Genomic DNA, 20,660 nt, shown 5'->3' on the forward strand with positions numbered 1-20,660 from the left:
TCAGGAAAGTGTTCTTATGATTCCAACATGAAAGACCTTTTACTCCTAGTCTTTGATCATTTATACACTGCACTTTGCATGTTTCCAATCCACACAAACACAACACAGAAGTTACCCACATCTTGCTTTTTCAACTGGTGCATTATGGTTTTTAATCATAAATAAACCTGCTTGTAACTGACTACTTAAACAAGAACACAGCATAGCTTACTTTCAAGTAACCTTATATTTACAATTCCAAGTGTTAACCTTCATTAGGAGCATGGCAGAGAATCTGGCAGTTCAGGAGATAGTGAATTTGCCAAACGCACTTGTAAATGGAGTGCTTATTTGGAAATCACTCAGTACAAGGTACAGACTGCACCAGCTATATTGTGAGGACATGTGATAGAAGACACGAAGTCTGACTTGGGAAACTCAAGACAAAATGTGCAATCCAACTATTGCTATCAGTGACAAATGTAGAATTTATCAGAACTAAGCTCCAAAACACAGTTCAGGAATTGTCATTCTGTCATGATACAAATCATGCAAGAAAAAAGATGATATATTATTTGCAGTGACTACTCTGAAAGAATTACTTAATTCTAAGTATTTTCTAGCAATAGCTCACTTGTGATGCCAAAATTAGAGAAAATAGTTTTCTTCTTCCTGTCCCAGAAATAATTCTTCAATAAAAGTTTAGTAGACAGACAGGTTTATGGTTCATTGTGAAATGAAAGAAAAAGGCAAATGAATATCTATTTGCAAAGATTGTATTTGTTAGTAGTCAGGGTTTTTTAAAAAGGTTTTTAGCTCAAAAGCTACTACATTTGTCAGTCAATCAGCAAAATGCATAAGCTATTTTTTTGAACTTTATATAATAGATTTGAAGTATGACTGTTTTCTCTCTATTAAAAAATAATCTAGTGTTGTAAAAAGTCAAATATTTTAGAAATGTATTTCCATTTTATCATATTCTGATTTATGTATTGGCCAGAAACCCATTTTGAGAAACAGGCTATGCATTATGCTGTCCACTTCTAAATAGTGCAGCTTTGTCTGGTGAGAATTCTTTACATCTGTAGGAAAGAAGAAAAGCTGAAAAACTATTAGCTGCCCAATTTACTTATCTTTCTACTAAGTGACTAATTTTCCTTTAGCACTGAGAAGGTGAGTAGCAGGGAGAATTAGTCACTGTGGAGAGAAATAAAGGGAGATGAGCAACCGGCTGCCAGTAGTTCATACTTCACTGTGATTGTGAAACATTTCAGCTTTCTCTGCCTGTAGGCAGGGGAATTGTCAGAATTCTCAAGAGGCAAATATCTGTCTGGTGCCTCTCAGTGAGTCTATCATGTACCCCAGCATCGAGTAACCGATTTCATCACATCATGAATAGAAAGCAACTGAAATTGTGAGAGATCTGTGGAAAGGGTATAATCTAACTTCTCTTATTTTATAATCATTTTTCCAATGTGTTCTCCAGACACGTCCATGCTGTCATCACAGATCCCACATTTGGCTTGCTCAGTTTACTGCATGACGTTAAAAGATCTGCCAGCCATGGTTCGCCTTTGGTGGAACAGCTGTGAAAAACGAGTCTTCGGCATTGTAGATAAATTTACGAGCAAATATGTCAGTAATGTCCTTTCATCACAAGAGATATCTTCAGTGCAGACCAGCACACAGTTGTTTAATGGCATGACGGTTTGTATAGCCTTGATCATGTCTGCATGTAAATTGATCTCCCCATGATAAATGGGCTGGTCAACATTGTCAGAGCACATAAAATCTTGGGAAGCTTCAGACCTTTTCCTACTTTTTGAAAAACAAGTACAAAATGTGGCAAAACAAAAAAATCATTTGCCTTGGTGAAGAAATTAATTCCTCTTGAACTCAGCTGATCTGCCCATTCTGCTCCATGCCACAATATGGTGTCAGCTAGGTGTAACACTCTCTGTGTAAGTCTGCCATAGGAAACAACTTGGAAACAGCAGCCCATTCAAAATTCAGCTGCATACCTGTTTGAAAGTGTTAGTCAGTATGCTCCTATCAAACACACTTGTGTTAAAACAGCTACACAGGCTGCTGATTTCCTTCTAGGTCTACTTAAAGTTGCTGGTGATTACCTATATAACTTGGGGCCCACCTACATGAAGGACCATCTAAGTAGATCCACATACCTACTTAGCTATGCCTATCATCATTTGCTAACTGCCGTTTTTTCCAGAAGTCCAGTTAGTATCTACTAGGAACAGGAGTTTTTTCCACTGTTCCTCAGTTATGGAATGATTTATCCTGAAGCAATGTACTGGGCCCCTTCTGATCTTTTATAAGGCTTGAATATCAATCTATATATACAAAAAAACCCCAAAGATTTGTTACCAGAATCAAACCTATTTTTACATGGATTTTTTTGTATGTGATGGTACACAGTACAAAACAGTTGTTCTACTTTTGTATTTGTAGAAAACGGAATAACGTTTTTAAATTTTTGAGGGCTTTAACTCTCTTAGCTTATGGTATTTTTTTAAAAAAATTGCGGTTTACCTGCCCTCAGATTTTGGGATGGGCAGGATAAAAATATTTTAAATAAATATATGTTGTCTAGAACTGCAATACTATACAATGTGTTTCAAATCAATCCTAATATTCAAAGACATCTGAAGTGCTATCTAAAGCCACTTCCACAAAATCAGGTTTCTCAGTTACTGGTGTTTAGGTGAGCATTTTGATTGCCACAGTTCACATTAATTATGTGGTACTTCCTGCTGAATTTTCCAGCCAAGAACAGAGTGATGTTTGGAGGTGTAATATTTGAAATAACGTAAGTAAAGCAGAATGATTTCTAAGATAATGGTCTTTCTTCTGCTTAATAAGAATAGAAAGGAAAGCAAACCATCAAAGCTTGCAAAAAGAATGGATCCTGTACTGCAGAAAGCTCTGTGTTCTATGCAGCCTTGAACAGTTCTGTTTTCTACAGGTAAAAGCTCGATCTGCAACTCGAGAAGTCATTGCTACGTATTCAGTCGATGATATATTCATTGAATTGATAATACAGCTTCCCCCAAATTACCCTCTGGGCTCCATCACTGTGGAGAGTGGAAAGAGAGTTGGTGTAGCTGTTCAACAGTGGCGCAATTGGATGCTACAGCTGAGCACGTATCTCTCTCATCAGGTATGCATCTAATCAAAATCCTCTCCATTCTGAAATCACCATGGTAGTTCAGTCCTGTGTAGTATCAGAATTGACCCACATTATACATGATAGATTTGCTCAGACCAATGAATAAGAGCAGGAAAAAAGCGTCAGTCCTGCTGTTTACCATTTGACAGCCCCAGTTGGACTTGACCAGTATAACTTTATCTCTTTAGAGGACAATGCTGTTTTGAAATTTTATACAGCTAAGTCAATATCTGCTTTCTAGTAGGCTCACAAGCTTGTAGTAGAAAGGGTGGCAGAAAATCCCTTCTCATGAGTGGAACTCCATCTTGATCAGACAATATCTGGTAACCTTCTATACATGTTGGATGATGTATTATACATAGTGACAAATGAGTATCTTCAAGTATGTACTGCCCAAGCAATCAGATATTTTGCATATTCCCCTGTATCAGTGAGGTAATATGGAAAATTCCCATCCAGTGTATGCGCTTAGGGGCTAGTTTTTATGTTCTAATATTTACAACATATTTTTCTTCCAAAATATCTGTGAAAGCTGAAATACTATAGGAACCAATATATAACCATTGATTACTGTTAGTATTTGTCTCTCTTTTAGAATGGAAGCATTATGGAAGGTTTGGCATTATGGAAAAACAATGTGGATAAGCGCTTTGAGGGTGTTGAAGATTGCATGATATGTTTCTCTGTTATACATGGCTCTAACTACTCTCTTCCCAAAAAAGCCTGCAGAACTTGCAAGAAAAAGTTCCATTCTGCCTGTCTTGTAAGTACCTGAAATAGGCACATTTTTCATTTAAAACTTGGTTTATACAACAGAAGGTGAAACAGAGAAGGTGAAATAGAGCGAATGATTTCTATAGCTAAATAAAGTAGTTGTACAAAGCTCTCAGAGGCATGTATGTAGAAACTACATTTTAGTAAAACCAAGAGAATGAATATCCCTTGACAATACAGAGTATATCTATCCCTTAAATGGAAAACTGATATGGAATGTATTTGCTCCATAATAAGGACTACTTTTATTTTTTTTGTTTCATCTCTTCCAGTACAAGTGGTTTACGTCTAGTAACAAGTCCACCTGTCCACTTTGTCGGGAGACCTTCTTCTGAAATACATCTCTACTTTGGCGAACTTCTCAGACACCAAACATACCCAGACTTGGCAACAAAATAAGCTAATTTAGTTTTAGCATTATTTACAATAAAAGTCTTGCATTGTTTGGTCATTAATAACAACAACATTCAATTTATATACCACCCTTCAGGACAACTTAATGCCCACTCAGAGCGGTTTACAAAGTATGTTAATTATTATCCCTACAACAAAACACCCTGTGAGGTGGGTGGGGCTGAGAGATCTCCAGAGAGCTGTGACTGGCCCAAGGTCACCCAGCTGGCTTCAAGTGGAGGAGTGGGGAATCAAACCCGGCTCTCCAGATTAGAGTCCTGTTGCTCTTAACCACTACACCAAACTGGCATTGTGATCCATGTCTACACAAAAACAAAATACAACAATTTCTGTTAAAGAGACTTTATTAATGTATAATTTAAAGTGAAAGTTTTCTGCTTTTTGAATCAAACTGGTTATGATTAAGGGTTTTTTTTAAAACCTCCTGGGTGCTTTTGCTAACCCTCTTCCTCAAAGTAGTGGAAAGAAAACATAGTGCAGAGCAGCATGAAGAAGGCTACAAGTAATCAATCTACTGAAACTGTATAAAAGGAATGAAAGTGGCTACACTACATCAAGCAGACTAGATTTGCAAGGAATCTACCTTAAATGGGCTAGTCTGACTCAAGTTTGCTTCAGATTTGAATTAACTTGTTTAAACTTAGTACCTACTGAAGTTCCAGTGCTGTTTCTAGGAGCATAATAGTATGGAGGTCTTCCTCAGCATACTTTACATTGCAAGAGGAGTGGGGTAAGGCATTTGTAAGTGATGGGAGCTTCATTTCCCATGTTTCCTCTCACCAGTTGTAGAACATCCAATTCTTAAGACCAAGGTCTTCCCTCTTATCTCACAATGTCAACCTGGGGAAACTGGTGGGATGGCAGACAATCGAGTGAAAGTGACTGCACTGTCTCAGTTGGTTCCAGGTCACAGCAGGCTACCAAATTCTCCAATACTAAAATTTGCCATCTCATGTTTAACTTTTAAAAAGTTAAAAAAGTAAACCTAGTGGTATGTCCAAAGGTAAGCAATAAACCTACTGAAAGGTTACAAGAGTTGTCCCCCGTGAAATTCTTGTAGGCACCATGGTAGCATTCTGGTTTAATCAGGTGGTAGAAAAGAACAGTCCATTGGATCACTGGTTCTGGTCTTCTCCCAGTTACTTTTCCTGTAAAAATTTGCAGTAAAGAGGTACAAACTCACAAGCAGTTGGTCCGAACACAAGATTGTTCCTGCATTGCAACTCAAAGAAGCATTAGGCAGGGGCATGTTGTGCAGCAGCAGGCAAAAGGGAGAGCCAGAGGTCATGATGCTACCTTCTTTGTGACAGAGTTGCAGGGGGGGGCAGAGGCTATGTAGTGCTCCATCTTTTCTTTTTTGACATTGGAGGGGTCCTACTTTCCCCCTCCATTGTTAGAGATTCCTTCTCTTCCACCCTAGTGAATTTACACTATTCAAGAACAAAAATTTGCTTCTTCCTACAAAAAAACCCTAGCAATATTTCACAGAATTCCCTGAATCTTCTCCACCCCATGGCAATTGACTTCAAGTTCATCACAGCGTAACGGTACAAAAAAAAATTTATTAAGATTAAACCTTGTCACATTGGTAACAGCACGCAGAGTCTTCAGTTTTTACAGAATCTGAGTACTGAGAGATTCTCACTTCCGGCTCGTCTACATATTGCCTTGGTGCCTTTTAAGCCACATTTCTGTAATATTTCTATAATTTCATCTGCAATTAAATAATTAAAACACAGTTTACATTCAGCAGTCATCAGCCATATCCTATTAAACAATTATTTCCCAAGTCTCATTTTAAAAATATTCTAATCAGGAAATCCTTCCCTTTTGCTTATCTGATAAAGTGAATAAAGCAGAGGAAAAAAGAGAGATTGAAGCCAGGCAAGTAACAGGATAAGAAGCATACAGGACAGCTACACTCAGAGAGGAGCCATGGCTCATTGGGAGAGCATCTGCTTGGAATGCAGAAGGTCACAGATTCAATCTCTGTCATCTCTGGTTAAAAGGATCAGGTAGGAGATTATGTGAAAGGCCACTGCCAGTTCGAGTCGACAATGCAGATCTTGATAGACAAAGCTGTCACTACAAGACAGCTTCATGGGCATACACTCCTTAACTGTGAAGGCTTCCTCAGTACTGCAGCTGACATATCCAAGTTTTTTTCTCTTTAACTGTGAAAGACTAAATTTGGATTTAGAAAAGGGGAGGGGGTATTATCAGGAACAAGCCTTCTTCACCTATACTGTTACTATTCTGTTGCATCTGGAAGTCCCCAATTCTCTATAATAAAGATGCAGAAATTCTGGGCTGGAAGGTATCATTTATCCATTTTAAAACTTTTGTTACAAGCTTAGTAAGACTTTATGTTCTCTACAAGGCTATCTGTTGATAGTGTAAGTGTTCAATGGAAACAGTTGCATCCAGTATATAAAATCACCCTGAAGACATAGATTTCACACTGTTTTCAGACAAGTAAATTATTAACCTGACAAAGGAAGAATAAAGTAGTAATCTTGAAAGATTGAATATTTTCAAAATCCTTCAATAAACTATTGAGTATAAAGTAAATGAATTTTTTTAAAACATTATCTCATTTATAGTCCGCCTTTCTCACTGAGACTCAAGGCAGATTACATAGTGTGAAATTAGTACAACCAATATCAAGGATATTTCCATACCTGGATTATTTTCTTCAACTGCAACTAAGTAAAATAAACCTCTTGTTGAAAGCAAGTCAGACACGACTGGAAAGAGTTTGTCCATAACTTCTCTGCCATTTTTACCTCCAGCCCAAGATGCTTCTATTCCATGGCTTTTTATCTAAGAATAAATGAAATACAAAAATTGCACTCAGATCACACAACATTTCCAAGTACAATTTAAGGTGCAGGTGTTAACCTTTAAAACCCTCTATGGCTTGGGGCCAGCATACCTGAAGGACCACCTACTTCCTTAGGGAACCTATGTGACTGATACAGCCCCGTTCTAAAGCCCTGCCTTCAAAGATTAGGCAGGTAGCAACCCGAGAGGGCTTTCTGGCTTGTAGCATGAAAATTCTGGTAGTCTACACAGAGACTCACCTGTCCCCTTCTGTTGCTTCTACCCATGAGCAAAGACCTTTTGTTTTGTCTGTCATTCCCTCAGTGATCCTTTCTTCCTACCCTATGTTTTAATTATTGTTCTTATGTTTTCATACGTGAATTTTAGCTTGGTTTCAATGTCTTTTAAGTAATGTTTTTATGATACACATTTTTAATCTGTTAGCCACCTTTGAGCCCCCGATGAAGGCAGAAAGGCAGGGTATAAATTTTGTAATAAAAAACAAACATCTTAGGCTAAATAACATGACACTTGCATTTACTGAAATCAAGCATCACTTCACTTCAGTTGCTGTTATTAAATTAAAATGTACATCTTAGATCTTATACTAATTTTCTATCAAGCTGCCTTATTTTAAATGATCATTGATAAGTACAGTGAAGTACAACATACTTTGTGTGTAATAACTGGTACCCAATGTGCATTGAATGGCTTCCTTTAATACATGTTCTCACCTCGACAGAAGGAGTTACCACATAGGGAGGGTTAAACAACAGCAAATCAACTTTCCCAAGAAGTCGGGGCAACAATCCTGTTACCTAGACAGGTTGAAACAAAAAAAACCCATGCCATTTATTCCTTAATAGATAAACTCCATTCTGTATTAAAGAATACATATAAATCTTATTACATGAAATGTGAAGGCAGTAAAACTTTGTCACATGTAAACCAAATATAGAAAACCCAACCTTTACATTTGGTGGTGGTGGGAAGGTACTACAGCTACACCAACAGTCTGAGCGAGTGACTTGTACATACATAGGGAGAAACTAACAATCTAAGAACTGCCTTCCCATCTTTCATACTCACAAACATCCCACAAATATAAAGCTAAAGTAGCCCTGTGAAATTTTCCATGAGTTTGCCAATCTACTAGAACAAGGCTAGTTTTGCCTTAGAAAGGGGGTGGGAGAGGGATTTCTCTTGAGTTTGTGAATGAACTCAAGTTCAGCAATCTTGCATTGTAATCTCTCCTTGAAGCTTCTCTGTTTGAGGACTGCCACTCTTTTTCTGGGAGCTGCTCATAGAAGCAACTGTTTTTGATTGCCACTTACTACATACAGAGGCTAGACTCTACTGCTTGCCAAAGCCAGAGGCCACCAACATCAGTAAATCTGATACAGGATATGAAAGAAACTCAGGAAAGACTATTTCTTATGACAACAATAAATCAGTGAATGGATAAAGCAAAGTAGCTTTGTTAACCTGGAGAGCTTATTAAAATTTGGCCTTTTCCACACAGAGTTTTTTAATCAGTTCGGGCCTCATACAGCTTTGATTTATCCTTTGATTTCTGCATGCATTTTTTAAAATATCTCCACAAGGGGAAGGACTAGAGATTTACTTTAAAAAAGAGAGAAAAGTTGAGGATTCAGAGAGCCTGCTACATCAATTACTACATTAGGTCATGATAATATTATGAAATTGATTTTTTTTCAAAAAATTACAAAAGTCCAATGAAGGGGATTAAGTGCGTGCTTTTAAAAAAAAGGTAGAGGGGTGCTATGATCCAGCTGTTGATGCCACTGATGACAGCACCTTGCTTGAAAATCCCAATTATTTAGGGCACATGTGGAAGAAATAAACCGACTCCACAAATGTTAAACATGCGGAGGAAGGGCAGATAGGCAGAAGAACTGTACCCAAACTGATCCCAGTGCTTGTGGATTGACTGCTGAGAAAATCAGGAATAAGCTGAGCATGCTGAAAAGCCATTCAACAAAAACAGCAACTTTTAAAATGCACTGATCATTTAAGACAATTGGTACACTGTAAATATTTTAACTTTAAAAACCCAACTAAAATGGCAGTCCTATAAGAAGGATCATTTACAATATCAATCTCACCAAATCAGTAATTATGGGCTGAAGGTCAACATTATTACGTTTAGCTGTCTCCACTGTGCACAGACCTGCTGCAGAGTTGGTATCAGTACATCTGAAAGCACAACATGAGTAACATTTTAATTAATACATTGTATCATTGATTAATTGAGAGAATTTATAATGTCAATAGATATTATGGGTTATAGGAAGCATACTAAGTACCTACAAATTGGATTGCCTAGGCAATGCAACTTGTGTAGTGTAATGATTAGTGTCAGACTAAACTAGAGAGCCAATGGTTCAAATTCCTATTCTTCCATACAGCCCACTTGATAAACCTAACCTACCTCTCACGGCTACAGTGAGGATAAAATGGAGAAAGAGGAGGCAGAATGGCTTCAAATTCTTATTCTGCCATGAAGCTCACTAGGGGACCATACAGGTACTAGGAGACATTCTATGCAATCCTACGCATGTATACTCAGAAGTAAATCTCATTGAGTTCAATGGGGCTTACTCTCTGGGAAGCATCCTTAGGTTTGCAGCCTATGCCTTACCTTTGGGGTTGATGTGAAACATGGTAAGAGAGCAAAATCTAAGCATGATGGTCTGAGTTCTTTGGAGGAGCACTGTGATAAAAATCTAATCAAGTACATTATTATTGAACCTGTTTAAGCATTAAGATACTATTTTCAAAGAATACAGCATCCAGTATTGAAGAATAACTAGCCTGAATATAAGAGGAGAAAGCATACTGCACATATCTAATAAAGACACCAAGAATGTTGCTTATAAAGTTATGTTATATCAATACAGTATTCAAAACATCAGTCATAGGATTTAAATAGTTGGTATGTGCTTTAAGGGGAGTTCTATCTGATGGAGGGATATCTGCCACTAAAGCAAAGATATGACCCTCATTTAGAGACACTAGCCCCCTCTGCACCAGGGATACAACCCCTCATTATCTCACATGTCAAGCTGAAAGGCATGGAATCGGCTTGTATGTGGCCATTTGTACCTCTTATATTTGGTCAGAGTGGCCTTGGTTTTTTTTTAGTCTGCACTGTGCCAAACAAAATGAGTCGGGACATCATCGTCACTGATGCTATCATTTGTCGCATCACAGCAGCAGCCCTTTGTTTCTTTTCTTTTTTTTGCACACGTGTGCTGAATCAATGTATCAGTGGGACTCTATTTCCTGGATTACAGCCTCTCCATCCCTCCTTTGTTTATCTTGATTTACTGATTTGCCTGGGCTCCACTTTTTCCTTTTAAGGAGTTCCACATGTGAATGTCTGTAAGAATAGCCTTTTAGCCAGCCAAACAATGGAAACAATAGAGGAAGGGGGGGGGGCAATCACACATGTGCTAGAATCACTCGTGAGAACAAGGAAATGTTCTTTCCCAGAAACAAATAAAAATACAATTAATTAAAAAAATATTTCTAAGTGATCATCTCATTGGAGCAGAGATGCATCATTGGTAAAGCTGCATTCCTGCCTCCTCTTTTGCCCTCAAGCATCTGTTTCTCCACCACGGAATAAAAAGAGAATCTAAAACTCGATATTAACATCTTTATTTCTGATACACAGATATTTAGCCCCCTATACAATACTCCCACCATGCCAAAGCAAAAAGAATAAAAAAGGGAACTTACTCCTACATGCTTTCAAACCAGCAATTCATCAATCCTGTGCTGGACTTAATTAAAAAAAAAAAAAAACAAGAAAGAGGTGGGAAGGATAGAAAGAAGAGGAGGGGGATAGAGAGGATGGAGAGTGGCTAGATAGAAAGAGTAGCCAATCACAATGAAATGAGATGGCACGGGGCGGGGGGGGCGGAAAAGGGTAGAACACCAAAAAACAGAATAAAGAGTGAGCATGGGGAAACACCACAAAACAGATTTTTTAAAAAGGTCAAGGTATAAGCACTCACAGGAAAGCTATGGAAAAGCCACATAGTAGCTGGAGTGACTACTCATGGCAGCAAATCAGCTGCAGATGGTTACAAAAAGATAGCTGCAGTATGAGAACTGAACTGCGAAATTAACCTGTGAAGAAGAGGTCACTAAATGAAATTTTATAAACTATTATTGAAATGGTATACAGAAGATGAAGTGGTTAAGGTTCAAATGGTGAAATGGGAATTGAATTTTAATAAAGAGATTACAATGGAATCATGGGAGTATTTATGGAAAAATGCTTTGAAAATATCTACGTGCATTAATTTGAAGGAGAATTGCTATAAAATGATGTATAGATGGTATTTAACGCCGAAAAAATTGGCAAATATGAATAACGTTATGTCAAATAAGTGTTGGAAATGTCAGGAACATGAAGGCTCTTTTTACCATATGTGGTGGACTTGTGATAAGGCAAAACAATGTTGGTCTTCTATTCATGCTGAATAGAAAAGTTTTGAAGTGTAATTTGCAGAAAAATCCTGAAATGTTTTTGTTAGGACTTAATATGGAAACTGTAAATATGAAGGACAGAACACTATTATGGTATATGATGATTATATGATGGTATATGATTATATGGATACAAAAACTTTTGCACATGGTGGAAATGGACAAACTAACTAGAAAGTTAAAAGAACAAAGCTCAAATGATTTTTGATGAATTGGAAAAAATTTGAAGATTATTTGGAAAAGAATTGGGATGTAAAGGACCAATTGTGGTCCATGGACAATTTTTGATGAGCATTATGTAATCTGTTGAAATCTATATTGACTGTAACTTTATCTTAGAAGAAAATGAGCAATAGTAGAATTAGAGGGAATATTATGTGAATTAAAGGGTATAAGTGCTGTTGGAAGTCAGAAGGGAGGGGAGGGGAAGGGTGGGTTGGGATGAAATATGTAATTTGTAGGAGAAAGAGACACTGAAGTGATTGTTTTTTTTCAACCTATCCAATGTTTCCAAAAAAAAGAAGAGGTCACTAAAAAACCCTTGCAAAATAAAAGTGAGCTTCCGTTACTCAATATAATAGGTAAACTTACTTTGTCAAACTGTGGTTAAGGAAGCATAATGTCTGAACTGACAAAGTAAAATTGTGCACTATCAGGGCTTTTTTTCAGCGGGGAGGTGGTGGAATGGAGTTCCAGCATCTCTTGAAAATGGTCATATGGCCGATGGCCCCGCCCCCTGATCTCCAAACAGAGGGGAGTTTAGCTTGCCCTCCGCATCGCGGCAGGCAATCTAAACCCCTCTGTCTGGAGATCAGGGGGCAGAGACATCGGCCATATGACCATTTTCGCAGAGGGCGATTTAAACTTTAAAAAACTCTCCCCTTGTTCCAACTGACCCAAAGTGACATCATTGTGCAGGCCTGAGTTCCACCACCTCTTTTCCCAGAAAAAAAGCCCTGCGCACTACAGCTTGCAAAGCACAGTTTGCACTGTGGCTGCATACTGTCGGATTGGCAAGCCATAATTGTGCCCTTTGCTCTGCATCTCCAGAGGCTGCTGCACAACTAGACAGGAGTGAATATGAAGCAGAGAACAGGTTAAAAAGAAGCAGCGGCAGACAGCTCAAAAAATAATGTACTACTGCAAATAAACAGGCAGTGTTACATAATTTCTATAGGGAGGGGAGAATGTCTTTAAGTAAACAAATGCATCCTACTCATGAAGTCCTAGGTAATATGAAATGGCATAATACTTACAAGTATAATGCTTTAGATTCAATAAATGATGCCACGAAAGTTGAAACTACTCCAGATCCAGATCCTACTTCAAGGCAGATCTCAATGCTAAATATTTTCAACATAAAAATATTGGAGAAAAATGAAAGCTATACTGCTATAAGGCTGACTATATGGGTTATGACATTTCTGATTAATCGTTCAATACAATTTTGTTAAAATCCTAAACTTTTACAATCTGTATTTCATTGTTCACAAAAAGGTAAGGAAACAGACGTTTAGCATAAGCTTATTTTACTTGAATACACCGTGACCATTAAGGATCTTAAATTCCAGTTCTGCACTTTATGAATTAAGATCTTTAATAAGTCTGAACTCACTTTTCACACAGTTGTCTATTTTTTTCTAGGCTGTACATCTAGTTTTCCAAATTTCTACATTTCACTCAAAATGAACTGCTGAACAGCAAAAATTTCCTGTAGTTTTTCTGTTGCTTGCACTTGCCAGTTCATTGCAGCAGCGACACTGTTTCCAGATAGTGGGATCCCTCCACTTTCCCTGCCCCATTCTTCCACCATTCTTCCTTTGCTACCACCCTCCTGCTACTAGGGGCTATTTTTTGTTTTTTAATTGGCAATACCTAGGTTGTAATGTTACAATGATCTAGCATTAGGTTCTCTGAATTTCCAGTATGCATTTTAAGAAGGCTCTAGCTCCTTTCATCGTGGAGATAAAAAAGATGGATCTTGAAAATGAAAAGGGTAAACAAAAACTGAAGGTCGCTGTATGCCCCCAACCATAATCCGAGCTCAAAATGCCTTGGGTCAGTTTTGCCTTTGTGCTGCTTAATTTCCCTCTCCGTTAAAACCCGGCAGATGTAGACATTAACCATTCTCGTAGATGCAGAGGAGTTAGCCGTTTGGCTTCTACAAACTAACAGGGCAAACTCCTTTGAAGCCAACTGATACACACACCAAAAGGAGATGTTTACATATACTAGCAAAGGAATGTTTTGATTGCTCCCTCCCCCTCCCCCCCTAATTGCCTCTTCCCTCTTCTGCTCTTCTGTGTTTGACCAGTCTCTGTATCAGGCATCTGACTAAGAGAACTTGATTCTCGAAAGCTTATGCTACAACAAAATTGGTTAGTCTTAAAGGTGCTACTGGACTCTTTTTGATTAACCATTCTGACACACACCAATCCCAGCGTACAGAACTTCGGTTTAAAATTGCTTTTTCCGAATAAAAAAAATTGCATAACAGTGCAACCACAGACAGGCTTTTCCCCATAATAAAGAACTGCAAGATGCAGGCAGTTTGAAACAAAACTCATTACAGGAGCCAATGTTTATATTATGCGCGACGGGCGAGATTCCGAGGACGGTCTCCGCACAGCCACGGAAACAGAAAGCGAGCGCTTGCTCTCCATTGCCCCTCAGTGGAGAGTCTCGATTCTGATTGGCTGCCACTCCCCCCTCCCCCTCCCCCTTTCCGACCCTCACTTGGCGCTCTTCAGCTTCTCTGCGTCCTCCTCCAGAGCGTCCAGCAGCAGGAAGGTGTCCTCGGCCGGCTCGTAAACTGAGCTGTACTGGCCTTCCGGTCCAACGTGTTCGTGCCACGGCGTGGGGATCATGGTTGCTGATTCGCCCGCCCGCGCCAGCGGAGCTCCCCGACTGAACCTGCTGGAATGCTCTAGCCCCGCCTTCTTTCCTGTACTGGATTAAAAGGCCCAAGAAGCGAGTGCCGAGCAATGAATCTGGGCTTTGCTTTCTCTGTGTACGGGGCGCTGGGGCGGGATTGGCCTTTGAGGCTGCCGCGGCCCACAGTAGGGCGGGCGCAGCGGCGAGGGACGAGAGTGTCCGCCCGACCTTACCTCGCAAGGCTCTGCTGGGGCAAGGGAAGGGGCTGCACAACCGAGCCGCAGGGCATGGTGGGCCGCTGCGCCGGGCATCAGGGTTTTTTTTTGTTTTTTTTTGCTTTCCCAAGCTTAATAAATTGGAAAATAGCACCAAACAAGGAACTGTTTTATGCTTAAAATAGCGCTGAACACAACCACGTGCAGTTCAGATATACAGTCGTTCATACTAGCTTTTAAGTGAAATACCGTATTTACTCAGAAGGAAGACGACCCTGAATATAAGGCAATCCTGTTAAAGTTATAGACACAAAAGGAATTCTCAGCTGTAACTCTAACGAATGCAAATGTAACCCCCCCTTTTTTTTTTGATGGCATACCTGTGGAAAAAAACGAGTATTGCGTTTGAGAAAATACTGTAGGCTTATTTGTTAATATAAGGGGAATTTGTTAATATAAGAAGAATAAGTACCTCAAGCAACATTAGGAAAAAAAGGATACTAAACCGCCCCCCCCCCTGCAACTGGGGTATAAAGGCCCAGGGATCTCTGCTCTTCCCTGTATCTAAAGAAGGGAGTTTTGATTCTCGAAAGCTTATGCCCTGAACATCTTGTTGCTCTCTAAGATGCCACTGGACTCATATTCTGCTGTTCTTCCTGTAACTAGGTGGAAGTCCACTGAAGTCCACTTCAAAGTGTGTGTACCTTGTGTTTTTATTATGTATCAGGTTGGGTAAAAAGATGATTCTTGATGCAAGTAATGAATATACTGTTAATGTTAATGAAGATCAGTTTCAATTCTTCAGCTTTTTGGGGGGTAGCCAAGAAAACTTCAGCAAAAGCTCTTATGGGGTAATCTAAAATTATAATGGCCTTTTTTTTGCAAAAGAACATTGGAAAACTTTAGTGTCCAGGAATAGACTGCTATTTATGAAGGTTTTTAGGCTTGTGATTTTGCATGGAGCCTGAGGTCTAGTGCTAGGCACAACATTTGGCAGATGATGATTTTATGACAATGTTTCTAGTACAAAATAATAAAACATATACTGTAATGTTTTGTCTTTTAGTATACTCCTTTGTTACCTTGTGCTGAATCAGAGCAAGTAATCTTAATACTTTGATAAGAATTATGTCAACCCTTTTCTGACATTGTATACACATGCACACATAAAAGTGTAGCTACCTGAACAGCTCTCCGTACTAAACTTTTTTTGAAATGAATATGAAGTCTAGTTGTGCTCATTGTGCTCATAAGCACAATTTCAACAGGAAAGAAGAGACTTTAAGAATGAATAGAGCATGGTTTCCAGTCCTGAAAAACACCAGGCTAACAAAACACTCTATACCCGACAATAGCCCTGCAGAGAAGATTAGCATATCAAGCACCAATCCATATGCAAAAGAACCTCCTCAGGATACAGTGAAGCCTCCCCCATTAGCATTCCACACCCTGGGAAACTCTTACAGGATGATTCAGCCCAACCCCACCTTCCTGAGTAGATATAAATTACCTGCCAACATCTATTCCACACTGACACAGAGATCTCTGTCTTTTGGTGCTACACCTCTGAAGATGCCAGCCACAGCTGCTGGCGAAACGTCAAGAACTACAATGCCAAGACCATGGCTATACAGCCCGGAAAATCCACAACAACCAATATGAAGTCTGATGGACCCTAGCATTAGACCATTACTACTAGGGCCAAATTAATTTAAAAGGGCGTCTCATGTCACTTTAGTACTTTGAAGTCTCACTGGTATAAATAGGAGGAGTTAAGCCATGTCATGGGAGAAAACTCCATGGTCACAAATAAGACATAAATGAATTCTATTTCATAATGGATAATGGTGGCTTTCAGAGTAACAGCAGAATGTTCAAGGAGATTGAAACCCTTCAGATTTTTATGTCAGATTTGTACTAGGGTTGCCAGCTCTGGGTTGGGAAATTCCTGGAGATTTGGGGGTGGACACTGAGGAAAATGGAATTTGGGGTGTGGATGGACCTCAGCTGGGTATAGCACAATAGAGTTTAGAGTCCAAAGGAACCATTTTCTCTAGAGGAACTGATCTCTGTCACACTGGAGGATAAGTAGTTAAATAAATAAGCCTTATGATATAAATGGTGATATTAGTTTATGTAACAGTGTTACCTAAAGGAACATGAAGAATTGGGTTAGTTGCAGTGCTTGGATTTACATCTCAAATTATTCATTCTTGTTGTGAGTTGTCATTTTAGCTTAAGAACTGGCCATAGGCAAGTATAGGCCTATCAGCTAAAGCCAGGTTTCCTATGGTGGGAGACCTTCGGCCCTCTGCTGGCCCTTCCCACCATCAGTCAGATAGGTGTAGGGGAAAATGGAGGACGAGTGGTGTCCTGTATAAGATGTCACTTCCAGTTAAGCTATATAGTTTTGGCCAAATGCTAGAGTATCATCAGTGATGTGGGGACATCACATCCAGTCATACCAGAAGTAACATCATTATGTTGCGAGCAAGCCCCAGCAAATTAGTCTCCCACTGGTTGCCAGTCTCTTGCTGGGAACTCCAGTCAAGGCCTGGCATTATTGTTCAGAATAAGTCATTGTAGTTTACAGAGGCTTTAGCTGATTCCTGTAAGCTGTTGTCTCAGTCTGTTCTAGAAATACTCTGTTGTCACTACAGGAACAGCTACTTGTATAAAGTAAATTCCTCAACTCCATACTGGATCCTTGCTAACACTATATCTTGTAAATTTATATTCTTTTACCCCATGACATTGTTCATGGCAATGTTCTTGAAAGTATATTCATTTACCCTATGACACTGTTTATGGAAATGTTCTTGACACTGTAGGGAAATGCCTGCCCTTGTCCTTGCCACTAATTGTACTCATCTCACACTATGTAATATGCCTTGAGTCTCTGTGAGAAAGGTGGAATATAAATAACATACATACATACATGCACGCATATATAAATTAAGTGGGATATGCTGAATTACTCTTGTAACAGAGAATTGCATAGTTGTTTTGTATTGTCAGTATTTGTTAAATGAATACATTTAAAGTTGCTTTATTTCTAAAGGTATTATATTTGGATTATAATACAAAAATTAACCTCACAGTTTTGAGCCTCTTTGTTTTGGCCTCTTCAGTCCTCACGAAATCTGCTTAATAATTTCTGGATTTTTTAAAATACTTTAAAGTAACTTGTACTTATACAGCATTTATTTTTAATGCTTACATAGCCTGAATTGATTGTTTTCTTTGGAAGAAGACATGGTGGTGTTGCCACAAGAGTCTCTATATCAATTTCTAGAAGTTATTGGCAAGTAAATAATATTTGTTTTGACAGTATCTATATCATTTAATTATATTATGAGAATTAGACATTTTTCTTGATGGACAGAAGGATAAGTTTTCTTTCTTTCTTTGAGAAACTGTTCACAGGATTTCTTTCTAGTCAAAAATTCCATCATTTTGCTGGTACGGTAACACTTGTCCCCCCATAAAGGAAGTGAAGGGGACAGGCTTGCTGTAAACTATTAACAAGCCACACTGGTGCTTTGCCAACGTAACCATTCAGTACTCAATGCTCTCTCACCAGAAGAAAACACAAAAGCATTGGGTCACTAAAGAACCAAGATAGTAATAACTGCACCGGAGTTTATAGTGACACTATGAAATCCACCAACCATATGTTGGCATGTTGGCTATGGCCATGTATCTGTCATGTGAGAAGGAAGCCAATCAATACATGGCAATACCAACACAGGCCTGTGACATCACCATGCCCAGCCCCCTATCCACAAAACAGATCAAGGGCATTAAAAAAATAGAATACAGTGCTTTCAACCATATGAAGGATTTTGGTATGCCCAGTAGAAGCTTTGTGGCATCATAGTCTAAAGATATCAGTAGATGGGGGTTTAGATTGTTTTCTGCAAGCAGCTACTTGTTTGACATACAGGGAAGAAATCAAACAGAAGAAAACCACCGGAAACTAGTACTAAAGAGTGCTATTTATAATGATTAAAGTGCCAGTGCTCTACATAAGAATAAATAGTAATTGTAAAAACCTATACAAAAATATACTGTAGCAGTGCAATGAACCAATAAATACAGTAGCAGTCCACCTTTAACGCAGCACTTTATGGAGTATCATCAAAGTGAATGGGAACTTCGGTTCTTCGTGTTGCAAGTAAAAAGCTCAGCTGGAACAAAAGTGTGAGAAAAGTGCCAAAATATATTCTCATCAGCCTCTACAGAGGATGCCATAGCAATTTCTTTGTAACTTTCCTTGAAGGAAATATGGAATGGGGAAGATAAAATAGGCAATGGCAGAAACTGAACAGGTAGCTATGTAGGACAGTGTTCGTGCAAGGCCACTGCATTTGTCAATATTGATAACCAGGGCTCATTTTGAGGGGGAACGTGCAGGAACACAGTTCTGGTAGTTCTCCAAAGATGTTACATGTCAGGTGGCCCCACCCACCTGATTTTTGGCCATTTTGGGTCCATTTTGGCCTGGATTGGGCCCCAAAGGGCCAGAATTGGTCCTAAAACAGCCAGGATTGATCCCAAAATGGCCAGGTTTGGGCCTCTTACAGGTGGTGGATCACTCTCCCGCTCAGCAGCGGCCCAATTCTGACCATTTTGGGCCCCCTTTCAGCCATTTTCAGCCCCTTTTTGCCATTTTGGGTCCAATTTTGGCCCTGAATGGCCAGGACTGGGTCCAAAATAGCCACGATTGGTGAGGTCAGGGGGTGTGGCATATGCAAATCAGCTATGCTAATGACACACTTTGGTGATGGCAAGGGGGTGTGGCATATTCACTGAGTTATGCTAATGAGTTCCTGCAGCTCTTTTTCTGCGAAATGACCCCTGTTGATAACTATTGCTAAGTGGGGATAGGATACTGTTGGCAGAGTGCAAACAGAGCAGAGAAGTTACGCTGTGCTGATTAAAGGGGCTAAAAGGTTTATTTAAGAAATACATACTTGAGAGTTAAGAAGAGAGATAGAGATAGGGTCCTTGCTATCTGACTACATCTTGTAGAGAAGTGAATAAGGCAGGAGAGAGAAGAAGCAGGATATTGCCCTGTTTTGCACAATAGGGGACAAGGAAATGACCCCCAGGAAACAAGAGAGATGCCACCCTCACTGTTTAAACTAAGTGATCCTTGCTGCCCCCTGCATAGAAGGCTCTTCTTCCCTTCTGGCTGCTGCAGTACACAAGGCATTGCAATTTCCAACAGATACAACAATTCTGCTTAAACAAATTAGATTGGGGCTTGGTCAGCACCTGTGTGGGAAACCTCCTGCAGACCCTACATAAGCTTCCTTAAGTTCTATAATGGGAATGATGTGGGATATAAGTGTAAGAACTAGCTAACCTTCAGAAGAGGATTAGAACTATGGCCCACCAGGATTGACCAGGAAGATCCTCAACTCTTTCCAAATTAAGCAAGAGAAAACACATTACAAAAGTAAAATAGATTGTGCTTAAACGAAGGGTTCCTCAGAACAGTTTGCCTTTGAGAGCAGTACCAATACATCAAATCATGAATAATAATAGTTTGCTTTACAGCCTTTGTTTAGTCTTCTGGATGGAAGCTTTTATATGGTTGGCATCTTTGAGCATCTGCCTGCTTCTTTCATTGCCCAAATCACCAATTCATCTTGTATCTGTTACAGCTTTTGTATTCTTCACATTTTTCAGGTCAAGTGTGCTCTGAAGTGAACAATCAAAATTACTCAGATCTTGACATGTTTTCTGTCATTTTCTGAAGGATTTGTTTTTATAGGGTCTCCTTACCAGTTTAAATGGTATATTTTATCACTTCATATACAGTTGGTGAACTTTATCTAACCCTCCCAGTTAATAATTTAAAATAT

General features: G+C 39.1%; 2 protein-coding genes across 4 annotated transcripts in view; one reads left to right on the top strand and one right to left on the bottom strand.

Annotated features, from left to right (window-relative positions):
* The window catches only part of LTN1 (listerin E3 ubiquitin protein ligase 1), a 41,652-nt gene extending 37,330 nt beyond the window's left edge, over positions 1-4,322 (top strand). The window contains exons 27-30 of the mRNA XM_054973222.1: positions 1,466-1,686; positions 2,963-3,157; positions 3,762-3,929; positions 4,213-4,322. Coding sequence (XP_054829197.1) covers positions 1,466-1,686; positions 2,963-3,157; positions 3,762-3,929; positions 4,213-4,275 — 647 coding nt within the window. The 3' untranslated portion in view covers positions 4,276-4,322. The remainder of the gene's footprint in view (positions 1-1,465; positions 1,687-2,962; positions 3,158-3,761; positions 3,930-4,212) is intronic.
* A 2-nt stretch (positions 4,323-4,324) lies between these two features.
* On the bottom strand, positions 4,325-14,679 carry N6AMT1 (N-6 adenine-specific DNA methyltransferase 1). 3 transcript variants are annotated; one of them, XM_054973230.1, is made up of 7 exons: positions 14,435-14,677; positions 12,955-13,041; positions 9,304-9,394; positions 7,912-7,995; positions 7,036-7,177; positions 5,375-5,502; positions 4,325-4,656 (listed from the first exon to the last, which is right to left on the bottom strand). In XM_054973230.1, the coding sequence occupies exons 1-7, from the start codon at positions 14,563-14,565 to the stop codon at positions 4,621-4,623; spliced, it is 699 nt and encodes a 232-aa protein (XP_054829205.1). In that variant the 5' UTR covers positions 14,566-14,677; the 3' UTR covers positions 4,325-4,620. The 3 variants fall into 3 exon arrangements, with proteins under 3 accessions (XP_054829205.1, XP_054829204.1, XP_054829206.1); XM_054973229.1 differs by lacking the exon at positions 4,325-4,656 and having other exon boundaries at positions 4,858-5,502; positions 14,435-14,679; XM_054973231.1 differs by lacking the exons at positions 4,325-4,656; positions 5,375-5,502 and adding an exon at positions 5,897-6,068 and having other exon boundaries at positions 14,435-14,675.
* Between the last annotated feature and the right edge of the window lie 5,981 nt (positions 14,680-20,660).

The sequence above is a fragment of the Eublepharis macularius genome, chromosome 3 (assembly GCF_028583425.1).
Source record: "Eublepharis macularius isolate TG4126 chromosome 3, MPM_Emac_v1.0, whole genome shotgun sequence".
In the NCBI taxonomy this organism is placed as follows: domain Eukaryota; kingdom Metazoa; phylum Chordata; class Lepidosauria; order Squamata; family Eublepharidae; genus Eublepharis; species Eublepharis macularius.